At 35.2% G+C, this 14,619-nt stretch overlaps 1 protein-coding gene across 2 annotated transcripts in view; it reads left to right on the top strand.

The window, feature by feature from the left end:
- The window catches only part of LOC142234928 (uncharacterized), a 41,138-nt gene that overhangs the window by 12,073 nt on the left and 14,446 nt on the right, over positions 1–14,619 (top strand). For both annotated transcript variants that reach the window (XM_075306139.1, XM_075306138.1), the window contains exon 2: positions 3,071–4,973. In XM_075306139.1, the coding sequence (XP_075162254.1) occupies positions 3,071–4,973 (1,903 nt within the window). The remainder of the gene's footprint in view (positions 1–3,070; positions 4,974–14,619) is intronic.

Genomic DNA, 14,619 nt, shown 5'->3' with positions numbered 1-14,619 from the left:
ATTTAGGATTTTTTTCTACTGAAACTAGTAAATTTTACTATTTCACACAAAAATTTAACTTAATGGAAATAAAATGGCTAAACTAAATTGATAAATATGTTTATACCCTCCACCATAGGATGGGGGTATATTAACTTTGTCATTCCGTTTGTAACACATCGAAATATTGCTCTAAAGTATATATATTCTGGGTCGTGGTGAAATTCTGAGTCGAGCTGAGCATGTCCGTCCGTCCGTCCGTCCGTCTGTTGAAATCACGCTAACTTCCGAACGAAACAAGCTATCGACTTGAAACTTGGCACAAGTAGTTGTTATTGATGTAGGTCGGATGGTATTGCAAATGGGTCATATCGGTCCACTTTTACGTATAGCCCCCATATAAACGGACCCCCAAATTTGGCTTGCGGAGCCTCTAAGAGAAGCAAATTTCATCCGATCCGGCTGAAATTTGGTACATGGTGTTAGCATATGGTCTCTAATAACCATGCAAAAATTGGTCCATATCGGTCCACTTTTACGTATAGCCCCCATATAAACGGACCCCCAAATTTGGCTTGCGATTTGTCTAATAGAAGCAAATTTCATCCGATCCGGCTGAAATTTATCGAAATATTGCTATAAGACCCCATAAAGTATGTATATTCTGGGTCGTGGTGAAATCCTGCACGCTCACAAAAAATCGCTTCTGTAACATATACTCCCAAACATATTTTGCTTCAAGCATATACATTTTTGGGTATTGCCCAAACATTTATATGTTTGATCTCTTCCAATATATAATATGTTTGAAAGCATATTGGTCTAAACAATATATGTTTGGGTAGTCTAAGTTCCAAACATTTTGTATTTTTGCATCCAAATTCAATAATGTTGTCTTCCAAAACAACAATATGTTATTATATGAACATATAATATGTTTGGAAGCATTTTGCACCCAAAATTATTATATGCATAAAAAAAATTCTCAAAATTTTATTTATTTATTTATATATTTAAATCATAATGAATTATGAAAATAAACAGGTAATATAGGTGCTGACAACATAGGTTTTCGACCTGAATGCTCAAAATTTTGTTTCTGCCCAATTGTATATTCCCCCACATCTTTCTCACTTCCACGAGATTTTTTAGTTCTTAGCACCTTTTTCTGTAATACAAACATTGTAGAAGAAATTATTCAATTGTATGATTTTTTTTATTTTAATTTTACCTTTTGCCGGACGGGGATTCGAACAGCGGACCACACAGTTTGTAAGGATCAAAGAAGTAGCTGATCAATTGCCCAAGGAAAAATAAAATGTTAATTTTGTAATAACAAGCAACAACCACCAACTTAATTCAATATCGCTCCCTGTTAAATAGCGCTCCAAGCTACTAAACACATATATGTTTATAGGCTATTTCTAAATTAATATATGTTTGCATCCAAGCATATTATATTTACAAAAATTTTATGTCCCAAACATAATATGTTCTAGCATATTAACATATATGTCCCAAACATGTTATGCTAGTTTATGAACATTATATGCTTGCACTCAAAAATATTGTGTTTAAAAATTTGTGTTCCAAACATATAATGTTTATAGCCAAACATATGAAAAACAGTCTTTTTCATCCGTGTGAGCATCGATCTGAGCATGTCCGTCCGTCTGTTGAAATCACGCTAACTTCCGAACGAAACAAGCTATCGACTTGAAACTTGGTACAAGTTGTTGTTATTGATGTAGGTCGAATGGTATTGCAAATGGACGATATCGGTCCACTTTTACGTATAGCCCCCATATAAACGGACCCCCAAATTTGGCTTGCGGGGACTCTAAGAGAAGCAAATTTAATCCGATCCGGTTGAAATTTGGTACATGGTGTTAGTATATGGTCTCTAATGACCATGCAATAAATGGCCCACATCGGCCCATAATTATATAGCCCCCATATAAACCGATCACCAGATTTGACCTCCGGAGCTTCTTGGAAGAACAAAATTGATCTGATTCACTTGAAATTTGGTACGTGGTGTTAATATATGGCCTCAAAAACCCATGCAAAAATTGGTCGAAATCGGTCCATAATTATATATATCCCCTATATAAACCGATCCCCAGATTTGACCTCCGGAGCCCCTTGGAAGAGCAAAACTCATCCGATTCGGTTGAAAGTTGGTACGTGATGTTAGTATATGTTATGGGAGCCACCGTGGTGCAATGGTTAGCATGCCCGCCTTGCATACACAAGGTCGTGGGTTCGATTCCTGCTTCGACCGAACACCAAAAAGTTTTTCAGCGGTGGATTATCCCACCTCAGTAATGCTGGTGACATTTCTGAGGGTTTTAAGAGCTTCTCTAAGTGGTTTCAGCGCAATTTGGAACGCCGTTCGGACTCGGCTATAAAAAGGAGATCCCTTGCCATTGAGCTTAACATGGAATCGGGCAGCACTCAGTGGTAAGAGAGAAGTTCACCAATGTGGTATCACAATGGACTGAATAGTCTAAGTGAGCCTGATACATCGGGCTGCCACCTAACCTAACCTAACCTAGTATATGTTATCCAACAACCATGCAGGAATTGGTTCATATCAGTCCATAATTATATATATCCCCCATATAAACTGATCCCCAGATTTGACCTCCGGTGCCTTTTAGAGAAGCAAAATTCATCCGATCTGGTTGAAATTTGGTACATGGTGGTAGTATATGATATTTAACAACCATGCCAAAAGTGGTCCATATCAGTCCATAATCATATATAGCCCCCATATAAACCGATCCCGAGATTTGGTTTTTGAGCCTCTTGGAGCAGCAAATTTCATCCGAGTGAGTTGAAATTTGTGGATGACAGTCTTTCGTAGAAGTTTCTACGCAATCCATGGTGGAGGGTACATAAGATTCGGCCTGGCCGAAGTTACGGCCGTATATACTTGTTTAAATTAACTCAGATGCAAACTGTTTTGGTGGCTTGTAAACAATATAATAAACCGTAAATAAAACCAATACCGTTTTTCAACACCATAATAATTACTTTCCTTTCGATATATAATTGCTAATATTTTATTTTTGTGTTTTCTTGTTAGGCTAATGCTTTCCTAGCCAATCAAGGCTACGCCTACAGTCAAGGACAAAGACAACAGAACTCAAATGGTTTCCAAATGCAACAACAAATGTATTATGGATATCAAATACCGAATTTCTATGATACTTCTGGTGCTAGTTACAGTAGCGTATATCAGTCATGGTTAGCAAATAAGGTTGGGGTTTCATTAAGACACAATCAAGAAACTCCTCAAAAGAGAATCGCTTCATATGATGAAGATCCTGGGGTACAACAACAACAATATCAATATTCCCAAGCGGAGGTTGATGGTAATTTGGTTTATAGGGAGCAATCTCAATATCAAGATGGAATTGAACAACATCAGGATCAATCGTTAACTATCGACAAAGGTTATGACATGTATACCAATGGACAAGGAATGCATCAATATGATGAAGATAGCTATCAGAAGCCAATGGATTTATCTTTAACTTCATATGGAGACCGGGAGAATATTCATAATAATGACAGGCTACACGATGCCTATAATGATGACTATCAGAGGTCAAGGGATTTATCTTTCACTCCATATGTCCAAGAGGAATATATTCATCAAAATGGACCGCTACAACACAGAGAAACATTTAAGCCAAAGAATTTGGTTGATAATCGAAATCCATATGAAAATTTCTCTCAGAGGCCAATAGATTCATCCCATGCTATATATGAAGACCAGAAAGATATTTATAAAAATCCACAATTTCATGATGAAGATAAAGTTCCTTATCGTCAAGACAATGGAGGTCTCAATGACACATCATCCCAAAGTCCCTTGAATAATAGTGAAACCAATAATCTAACTCAAAGGACTTTAGATATAGATGAATATAAGAACCAAAATCAATATCAGGAGCCATATCAAAGGCCTATGGATAATTATGGCGATGTTAATAACGATCCATACGAAAGTCCACAAAATTATCACCCCGATATCAATCCAAACCCATATGGAAATTATGATGAAAATTCTTTTTCCCAACAATATGAAGATCAAAATCAAATAGAATGGGATTATAATCAAAATGGAAACACCCATAGGTATGGAGATCAACATCTAAGACCATATCACCCATATGGGCAATCTAACGAATTTGAGGATTCATATCAAATTCCATGGAGTTACAATCAAAATGGAAATATCAATCATTTTGGTGATCAATACAGTAAGGAGCTTGTGCCACTTAACCAATTTGAAGACCCACATCAAATGCCATTGGAACACCAAATTCCATGGAGTTACAATCAAAATGGAAATATCAACACTTATGGAGATCAAACCACGCTAAGATCATTATATAGTGAGGGAACGGTTCAAATCAATCAATTTGAAGATCAAATGCCCATGGATAATCACAATAAAAATCTTCATCACCGTGGACATTCATCTGGAGGACCTTTGAATTATGATGATAATATCCCTAAGAAATGTTATGATGATCCATATGGAAGACCAGCAGATAAGGATGAAAATGACATTAACAATCCAATCCCCACTCAGGGACCTCCGTATGGTCAACCTCAATCTGTAAGTAAGCAGCCTGTCTTTTTTCAATATCCCCACATTATAGTTCCGGAAATTCCAATTGATGACAAAACTATGCTATCATCTAAATATTTGGGTGTATCCGTGGATTCCGCAAACAATTCGGATATAATTTCTCATAATGCAACATCTTTCAACTTGGAAACGTTTTGTCATTCCATGATTTCTGGTACATATCCTCATCCTTTTGAGTGTTCAAAATTTTTAATATGCTCAAATTATCAAATATTCCAAATGGAATGTGCTGATGGAACAGATTTTAATGGTGTTATTTGTGATCACAAATACAATGTCCAGTGCAATCGGGAAGAGGAAAACCATTCTTTGGAACCATTATCAGGTAAGATTTAATAACGAATTCGCCCATAAGAGTCGAAAGGCTACGATCATAAGCGTAGAAAGGCCTCTGGGGGGGAGGGCTTAGACCCCAACAGAAAATGTTTAGCCCCCTCCCAGGATTTGAAAACCTACACTGTTAGAGAAATATGTTTTTCATATGTTCCGATATAAACAAAATGTGTTTCGCGCATAATTTTTAAACACAGTATATTTAAGTGCAAACATGTAATGTTCCTAAACTAGCACTAAATGTTTGGGACACATATGTTAATATGTTAGAATATATTATGCTTGGGGCATGAATGTTTCATAAAAATAATACATGTGAATGTAAACATATATAAATTTACAAATTTCGAGTAAACATATTTATGTTGTGATATTTTATTCAGAGAGCGACAGAGAGAGAGAGAGGGAGAGAGTATAGAGAAAGAAATATAGATGGAAACCGTGAGGGTTGACGAAAGATATCAACATAACATAGCGAAAGAATGAAAAGAGAGCAATTTCTGTGAAACCGCTTATTTGTTGTTTCGGAAAACTGTTTTTTGATAAGGCCAAATTTTTGATATGCTTAAGTCTAAATATTATTTAATGTGAATATTAAAATGAGTATTCGGAGTAAAGAGAATAGACATTCGGAACAATTTGAAAAAAAAAAACAAGTATATACGGCCGTAAATTCGGCCAGGCCGAATCTTATGTACCCTCCACCATGGATTGCGTAGAAACTTCTACGAAAGACTGTCATCCACAAATTTCAACTCACTCGGATGAAATTTGCTAATCCAAGAGGCTCCAAAACCAAATCTCGGTTTATATGGGGGCTATAAATGATTATGGACTGATATGGACCACTTTTGGCATGGTTGTTAAATATCATATACTACCACCACGTACCAAATTTCAACCAGATCGGATGAATTTTGCTTCTCCAAAAGGCACCGGAGGTCAAATCTGGTGATCGGTTTATATGGGAGCTATATATAATTATGGACTGATAGGAACCAATTCCTGCATGGTTGTTAGATACCATATACGAACATCACGTACCAAATTTCAACCGAATGGGAAGAATTTTGCTCTTCCAAGGTGCTCCGGAGGTCAAATCTGGGGATCGGTTTATATTGAACCTATATATAATTATGGACCGATATCGACCAATTTTTGCATGGGTGTTTGAGGCCATATATTAACCCTTGTGTATGTGATAACACCGGATGCGATACCAGCGTGATAAGGTCCCGTGGGACCTATAATAAAAAACGAGGTTATCCCTACGATATTTTTCGATTATTTACTATGGGTGGAGTCTTCTACGACTCACAAATTGCATATATAGATATTTGTTTGTAAATAAAGAGTTTTTTTTTTATTTTTAATAGAATACAGATAATGGTTAAATTTTTGATTAGTATTCTAGAGGCCCTGATGTTTGTCACAGGCGGGTACCTATAAGTATCCTTATACGTACAAAGCAACAATATATTGTTTTAGAAGTTGAATGTTCTGAACAAACTGGATGTTTGAAGGAAAAACAAACCGATTTTTTGTAGTGACGTTCGTTTTGTTCGCTGTATTATGTGCAATAGTTGCTTCAAACTTGGTCAAAATTGAGGAACATTTTGCCAAATTCCAGGAGCCTATGGGTCTGGAATATGCATAGAAATATAAAAACTTAGATCGACCATGATTTCTATGAAGTTCAAATAACTTTTTTTCCACTTATAGTTTCGCTATATATATCCACTATCCTCGGAACACATGAAACTATGTACTATGAAGCAATGAAACCAATGGAAACTTCAAAAATGACAAGTTCTTCTAAATAACGGTATTTTCTGAAAGGATGTTGTTGTTATTAATTGTTCCAAATACAAAAATCGCATTATCTTTATGCAACTTGTTAAACTGCGCTAAAACCACTAATGCAATTAGTGGTAGGTCCCAATGGACCTCATCACGCAGAATCGCACTAAACTTTTTAAAATACCTATAAAAACCAATTTAATGATTCAATCACATAAAAATTTACAGTTTTCAACTTAAAACACTTTAATACAAGAAGTCATAAACCATCACGCTGCAAATCATGCAAAAGATAAAGTTATGTAGGAATAAAAATCAAAAAAGTCCAGCGGGACCACATCACGCACAGAAGGGTTAACATCACGTACCAATTTTCAACTGAATCAGATGAATTTTGGTCTTCCAAGAGGCTCCGGAGGTTAAATCTGGTGATCGGTTTATATGGACCGATATGGACCAATTTTTGCGTGGTCATTAGAGACCATATACTAACATCATGCACCAAAATTTCAGCCGGATCGGATGAAATTTGGTTCTCTTAGAGGCTCTGCAGCCAAATCGGGGGATCGGTTTATATGGGGGCTATATATAATTATATACCGATATGGACCAATTTTTGCATGGTCATTAGAGATCATATACTAACATCATGCACCAAATTTCAGCCGGATCGGATGAAATTTGTTTCTCTTAGAGGTTCTGAAAGCCAAATCGGGGGATTGATTTATATGGGGGCTATATATAATTATGGACCGATGTGAACCAATTTTTGCGTGGTTGTTAGAGACCATATACTAACACCATGTACCAAATTTCGGTACATGGTGTTAGTATATTTCATCCGGATAGGATGAAATTTGCTTCTCTTAGAGGCCTCGAAATCCAAATTTGGGGGTCCGTTTATATGGGGGCTATACGTAAAAGTGGACCGATATGGCCCATTTGCAATACCATCCGACCTACACAAATAACAACTACTTGTGCCAAGTTTCAAGTCGATAGCTTGTTTCGTTCGGAAGTTAGCGTGATTTCAACAGACGGACGGACATGCTCAGATCGACTCAGAATTTCACCACGACCCAGAATATATATACTTTATGGGGTCTTAGAGCAATATTTTGATTTGTTACAAACGGAATGACAAAGTTAATATACCCCCCATCCTATGGTGAAGGGTATAAAAACAGCATGTGTTTTCGCCTTGAGAGCAGTATTTTATGTATGTGCACAATTATGGGCACAATTTTTTCTTGGTTCGCACGTTCGAATATTCAGGCAAAGGAAATTAAAAAAAAAACGATTGAAAATATACAAAAATTACAAAGGGATCTTCATAAAAATAACGAAAGGGCACTATACTCTTTTTAGATTTGGGACAGTAAAATGAAAAAAGGAGGAAACAGTGAAAAATTAAACAGTAAAATGTATAAAATCAAAGTTTAGTTCCTCTTTATTAATAAGAGCGATAATGCCAACTTAATCTCGGCCTTAAAGGTAAAAATGAGATTAAGTAAAAAATACGATAAGTTTTAAATGCATTTAAAATGGTGTTAAATGCTAGTAAAAAAGTGTTCACGCCTAAATAAATTTTTGTTTATGTTATAAAATTATTTATGTATGTTTATACTCGACTACACGGATGAAAAAGACTGTTTTCCATATGTTTGGCTATAAACATTATATGTTTGAAACACAAATTTTTAAACACAATATTTTTGAGTGCAAGCATATAATGTTCATAAACTAGCATAACTTGTTTGGGACATATATGTTAATATGTTAGAACATATTATGTTTGGGACATAAAATGTTTTTAAATATAATATGCTTGGATGCAAACATATATTAATTTAGAAATAGCCTATAAACATATATGTGTTTAGTAGCTTGGAGCGCTATTTAACAGGGAGCGATATTGAATTAAGTTGGTGGTTGTTGATTGTTATTACAAAACTAACATTTTATTTTTCCTTGGGCAATTGATCAGCTACTTCTTTGATCCTTACAAACTGTGTGGTCCGCTGTTCGAATCCCCGTCCGGCAAAAGGTAAAATTAAAATAAAAAAATCATACAATTGAATAATTTCTTCTACAATGTTTGTATTACAGAAAAAGGTGCTAAGAACTAAAAAATCTCGTGGAAGTGAGAAAGATGTGGGGGAATATACAATTGGGCAGAAACAAAATTTTGAGCATTCAGGTCGAAAACCTATGTTGTTAGCACCTATATTACCTGTTTATTTTCATAATTCATTATGATTGTAAATATATAAATAAATAAATAAAATTTTGAGCACAATATTGTTTGGGAGAATTTTTTTTAAGCATATAATATTTTTGGGTGCAAAATGCTTCCAAACATATTATATGTTCACATAATAACATATTGTTTTTTGGTAGACAACATTATTGAATTTGGATGCAAAAATACAAAATGTTTGGAACTTAGACTACCCAAACATATATTGTTTAGACCAATATGCTTTCAAACATATTATATATTGGTAGAGATCAAACATATAAATGTTTGGGCAATACCCAAAAATGTATATGCTTGAAGGAAAATATGTTTGGGAGTATATGTTACAGAAGCGATTTTTTGTGAGGGTGTACACGCTCTTCTTTTGTTAGAGTTTTTGAATTCCTTCCAAAATTTCAAACTTTTATACCATACATAGTTTTTTGTTACAAAATTGTTATTTTTGCAATACAAAAATAATATTCTATCCAAAAGCTCAGTACATTTCGTTTATATCAAGCACTGTTCTTTTCTGACTGTAAATCTTTGCTAACCCACATTTCGAAGTTTCATTATAAAAATTTTGTATAGTATAAATATAAATGTGTAAATTAAAAAAAACAAGTATATACAGCAGTAAATTCGGCCGGGCCGAATTTTAAATACCCACCACATCAATCAAATATGATAGTTTACTTTGAAAACTCTTCGTCGTAGTGGGTTACTTGATAATATATAGAATTGTAGGGGGTTTGATGAGAAATCTTCTCCCAAGGCAGTCAGCTCCCGAAGACAAACTTTAAAGATTCTACCTATGAAGACCAGATAAGATTCTAGATTTATGAGAACCAATTTTGTTTGAGTTTTAGAGAAATTATAAACATATCGTGTATATGATTAAATTACGCCTTGATTTGAAATCTTAAATCTGTAGATTTTTTCTGCGATTATTTAAATAAATACGATGAGTAAAATCTGGAAATTTTACTTTCAGTTTGAAGCAATTTTCATGATCAGTGCGCCTGCTATATTAGAGAATTTTAGAGTTGAATAATCGAAAATACTTTATAAGAAAAGGAAATTTCGTTTGTCTAAATTTTATTATAGATTTCCAATTTCAACCAAATTGGGAAAAAACTACGGATTCTAGAAGCCCAAGAAATAAAGCCGGGAGATCGGTGTATATGGGGGCTATACGAAAACATGGACCGATAGGTACCATTTGCTGCTCACATATTTGTGATCGTAAAATACCTCCAGAATTTCAAACAAATCGGCTAGAAAACATAGTCTCTAGACGCCCAAGAAGTAAAAATCGAGAGATCAGTCTATATTGGGGTTATACCAAAAAATGGACCGATATACCTCAATTTCGGCACACTTATTTGTGGTCTAAAAATACCTCTAGATTTCGAATTTCAGGCAAATCGGGTAATAAATACAGTTTATAGAAGCTCAAGAATTTCAGGCAAAGCGGATGGTAAATATAGTTTCTAGAAGCCTAAGAAGCAAAATCGGGAGATCAGTCTCTATGGGGACTATATCAAAACATGGACCGATGAGCACCATTTTCGGCACACCTTTTTATGGTCCTCAAATAGCTCTAGATTTCCAATTTCAGGCAAATCGTATTGTAAATATAGTTTCTAGAAGCCCTAGAAGCAAAATCGGGATATCGGTCTATATGGGGGCTATACAAAAACATGGACCGATGGGAACCATTTTCGGCACACCATTTTATGGTCCGCAAATACCTCTATATTTCCAATATCAGCTAAATTGGATAAAAACTACGGTTTTTATAGGCCCAAGACTCCAAATCGGGAGGTTGGTTTATATGGGGGCTATATCAAACCATGGACCGATACGGACCAAAATACCTCTAGATTTTCAATTTCATACAAATCGGATAGAAAATACTGTTTCTAGACGCGCAAGAAGCAAAATCGGGAGATCGGTCTATATGGGGGCTATACCAAAACATGGACCGATACGGACCATTTTCGACACACCTCTTTATAGTCCCACAATACCTCTAGATTTGCAATTTGAGGTAAATCGGATGGAAAATATAGTTTCTAGACGCCCAAGAAGCAAAATCGGGAGATCGGTCTATATGGGGGCTATATCAAAACATGGACCGATACGGACCATTTTCGACACACCTCCTTATGGTCCTAAAATACCTCTATATTTTCAATTTCAGACAAATCGGATAGAAAATACTGTTCCTAGACGCCTAAGAAGCAAAATCGGGAGATCGGTCTATATGGGGGCTATACCAAAACAAGGACCGATACGGACCATTTTCGACACACCTCTTTATGGTCCCAAAATACCTCTGGATTTCCAATTTCAGGCAAATCTGATAAAAACTACGGTTTTTATAGGCCCAAGACCCCAAATCGGGAGGTCGGTTTATATGGGGACTATATCAAAACTTGGACCGATATAGCCCATCTTCGAACTTGACCTGCCTGCAAACAAAAAACTAATCTGTGCCAAATTTGGGGACGATAGCGCCATTATTGAAGGCTGTAGCGTGATTACAACAGACAGACAGACAGACGGACATGCTTATATCGTCTTAGAATTTCTCCATGATCAAGAATATATATACTTTATATAGTCGGAAATCGATATTTCGATGTGTTACAAACGGAATGACAAACTTATTATACCCCCGTCACCATTTTATGGTGGTGGGTATAAAAATGGTGTTCGGTCGGAGCAGGGATTGAACCCACGACCCTTTGCATGCAAGGCGGACATTCTAACCATTGCTCCACGTGGCAAACAAATGTATGTTTCTGTTAAATAATGTTTTGTTTGCATCGGCTCGTGGGCGCCGCAGACTATGTTATATAAATACACCCAGAAAAAAGTGTCTTCGAAACATTCGTCTTCATTTTGGAATTTTCAATTAACAGGTAACATTCATACAGTGACGCTAACCTTTTGTGAAAAAAATTGGTTTATGATTTTTTATATTTGTTGGTATTGAAATTGTAAAAAGAGGACAAAATCGTTACGCATCATCTTATTAAAAGTGAAAGGAAAAAGAAGAAGAAAAGCATTACGTTTTACAGTTGGTAACTTTACATGGAAATTGGAAATAGTGGAATAATAAACTAATATTTCAAGGCCAGTCGATGCTGTTGATTCTTAATAAATATATTTAATATATTAATAAAACATGTCTTTTATTGAAGAAAAACTGCCTATATAAATAAATAAAACTGTATTTAAAAACGAAGGTAAGCAGTTCTAATTTTGAAGTAAAAGGTTTACCACAAATATATAAGATTTGTCCCAATGAATGAAAAAAGTTCAATAAAATCAATCCATATATGAATTCAATTCAGTTAAATTTTTTCATTCTGTAGTATAGTGGTGCATAAATACAAAAATGTTAACTGATATATGGAATGCATTCTACCTAATTTCAACGAAAATCACATCGTTCAAAAAAATAAAAATGTCTTTGGCGCTATACGAAGTTCAACTTTCTTCACAATGAGTTCATTATACCCTGCGCCACACTGTGGAACAGGGTATTATAAGTTAGTGCATATGTTTGCAACACCCAGCAGGAAACGAGATAGACACATGGTGTCTTTGGCAAAAATGCTCAGGGTGTGCTCTTGAGTCGATATAGCGATGTCCGTCTGTCCGTGAACACATTTTTGTAATCAAAGTCTAGGTCGCAGTTTTAGTCCAATCGACTTCAAATTTGGCACAAGTATGTGTTTTGGCTCAGAATAGAACCCTATTGATTTTGGAAGAAATCGGTTCAGATTTAGATATAGCTCCCATACATATATATATATATATATATATATATATATATATATATATATATATATATATATATATATATATATATATATATATATATATATATATATATATATATATATATATATATATATATTTCGCCCGATATGGACTTATGTGGCCCCACAAGCCAGAGTTTTACCCTAATTTGCTTAAAATTTTGCACAACAAGAACAATTAGTACTAGAGTGAAGTGTACCAAATTTTATTGAAATCGGTTTAGATTTAGATATAGCTCCCATATATATCTTTCGCCCGATATGAACTAATACGGTCACAGAAGCCAGAGTTTTACCCCAATATGGTTGACATTTTGCACTAGGAGTACAATTAGTAGTATAGTCAACTGTGCCAACTTTTATTGAAATCGGTTCAGATTTAGATATAGCTCCCATATATATCGTTTGCCCGATTTACACTCATATTACCACAGTGGCCAATCTTTTACTCCGATTTCATTGAAATTTTGCACAGGGAGTAGAATTAGCATTGTAGCTATGCGTGCCAAATTTGGTTGAAATCGGTTCAGATTTAGATATAGCTCCCATATATATGTTTTTCTGATTTCGACAAAAATGGTCAAAATACCAACAATTTCCTTGTAAAATCGCCACTGCTTAGTCGAAAAGTTGTAAAAATGACTCTTATTTTCCTAAACTTCTAATACATATATATAGAGCGATAAATCATATATAAAATTTTGCGACGTTTCCTTAAAATTGCTTCAGATGTAAATGTTTCCCATATTTATACCCTTCACCACTACTGTGGTACAGGGTATAATAAGTTTGTGCATTTGTATGTAAAGTCAAGAAGGAGTAATCATAGACCAACCTTTTAGTATACGGATCGGCTTAGAATTAAATTCTGAGTCGATTTAGCGATGTCCGTCTGTCTGTCTGTCTGTCTGTTGATGTATTTTTGTGTGCAAAGTACAGCTCGCGGTTTTAGTCCGATTGTCCTAAAATTTGGTATAGGGCCCTGTTTCGGCTCAAAGACGATCCCTGTTGATTTTGGAAAAAATCGGTTCAGATTTAGATATAGCTGCCATATATATTTTTCACCGATCTGGTCATAATTGGCGTGTATATCAACCGATCTTCCTCAAATTCCGTACATCCGAATATTTTATGAGTCTCGAAAAACTTGCAAAATATCAGCCAAATCGGTTCAGATTTAGATATAGCTCCCATATATAGCTTTCGCCCGATTTACACTCATTTGACCACAGAGGCCAATTTTTTGCTCCGATTTAGTTGAAATTTTGCATAGGGAGTAGAATTAGCGTTGTAACTATGCGTGCCAAATTTGCTTGAAATCGGTTAAGATTTGGATATATCTCCCATATATAGCTTTCGCCCGATTTACACTCAAATGACCACAGAGGCCAATTTTTTGCTCCGATTTAGTTGAAATTTTGCACAGGGAGTAGAATTAGCATTGTAGCTATGCGTGCCAAATTTGGTTGAAATCGGTTCAGATTTGGATATAGCTCCCATATATAGCTTTCGCCCGATTTACACTCATATGACCACAGAGGCCAATTTTTTACTCCGATTTAGTTGAAATTTTGCACAGGGAGTAGAATTAGCATTGTAACTATGCGTGCCAAATGTGGTTGAAATCGGTTCAGATTTAGATATAGCTCCCATATATATGTTTTTCTGATTTCGACAAAAATGGTCAAAATACCAACATTTTCCTTGTAAAATCGCCACTGCTTAGTCGAAAAGTTGTAAAAATGACTCTAATTTTCCTAAAC

Source organism: Haematobia irritans, chromosome 4, assembly GCF_050003625.1.
Source record: "Haematobia irritans isolate KBUSLIRL chromosome 4, ASM5000362v1, whole genome shotgun sequence".
Classification (NCBI taxonomy): Eukaryota; Metazoa; Arthropoda; class Insecta; order Diptera; family Muscidae; genus Haematobia; species Haematobia irritans.
Note: the sequence above shows the minus strand (reverse complement) of the source record. Positions and strands in the feature narration are given on the sequence as shown.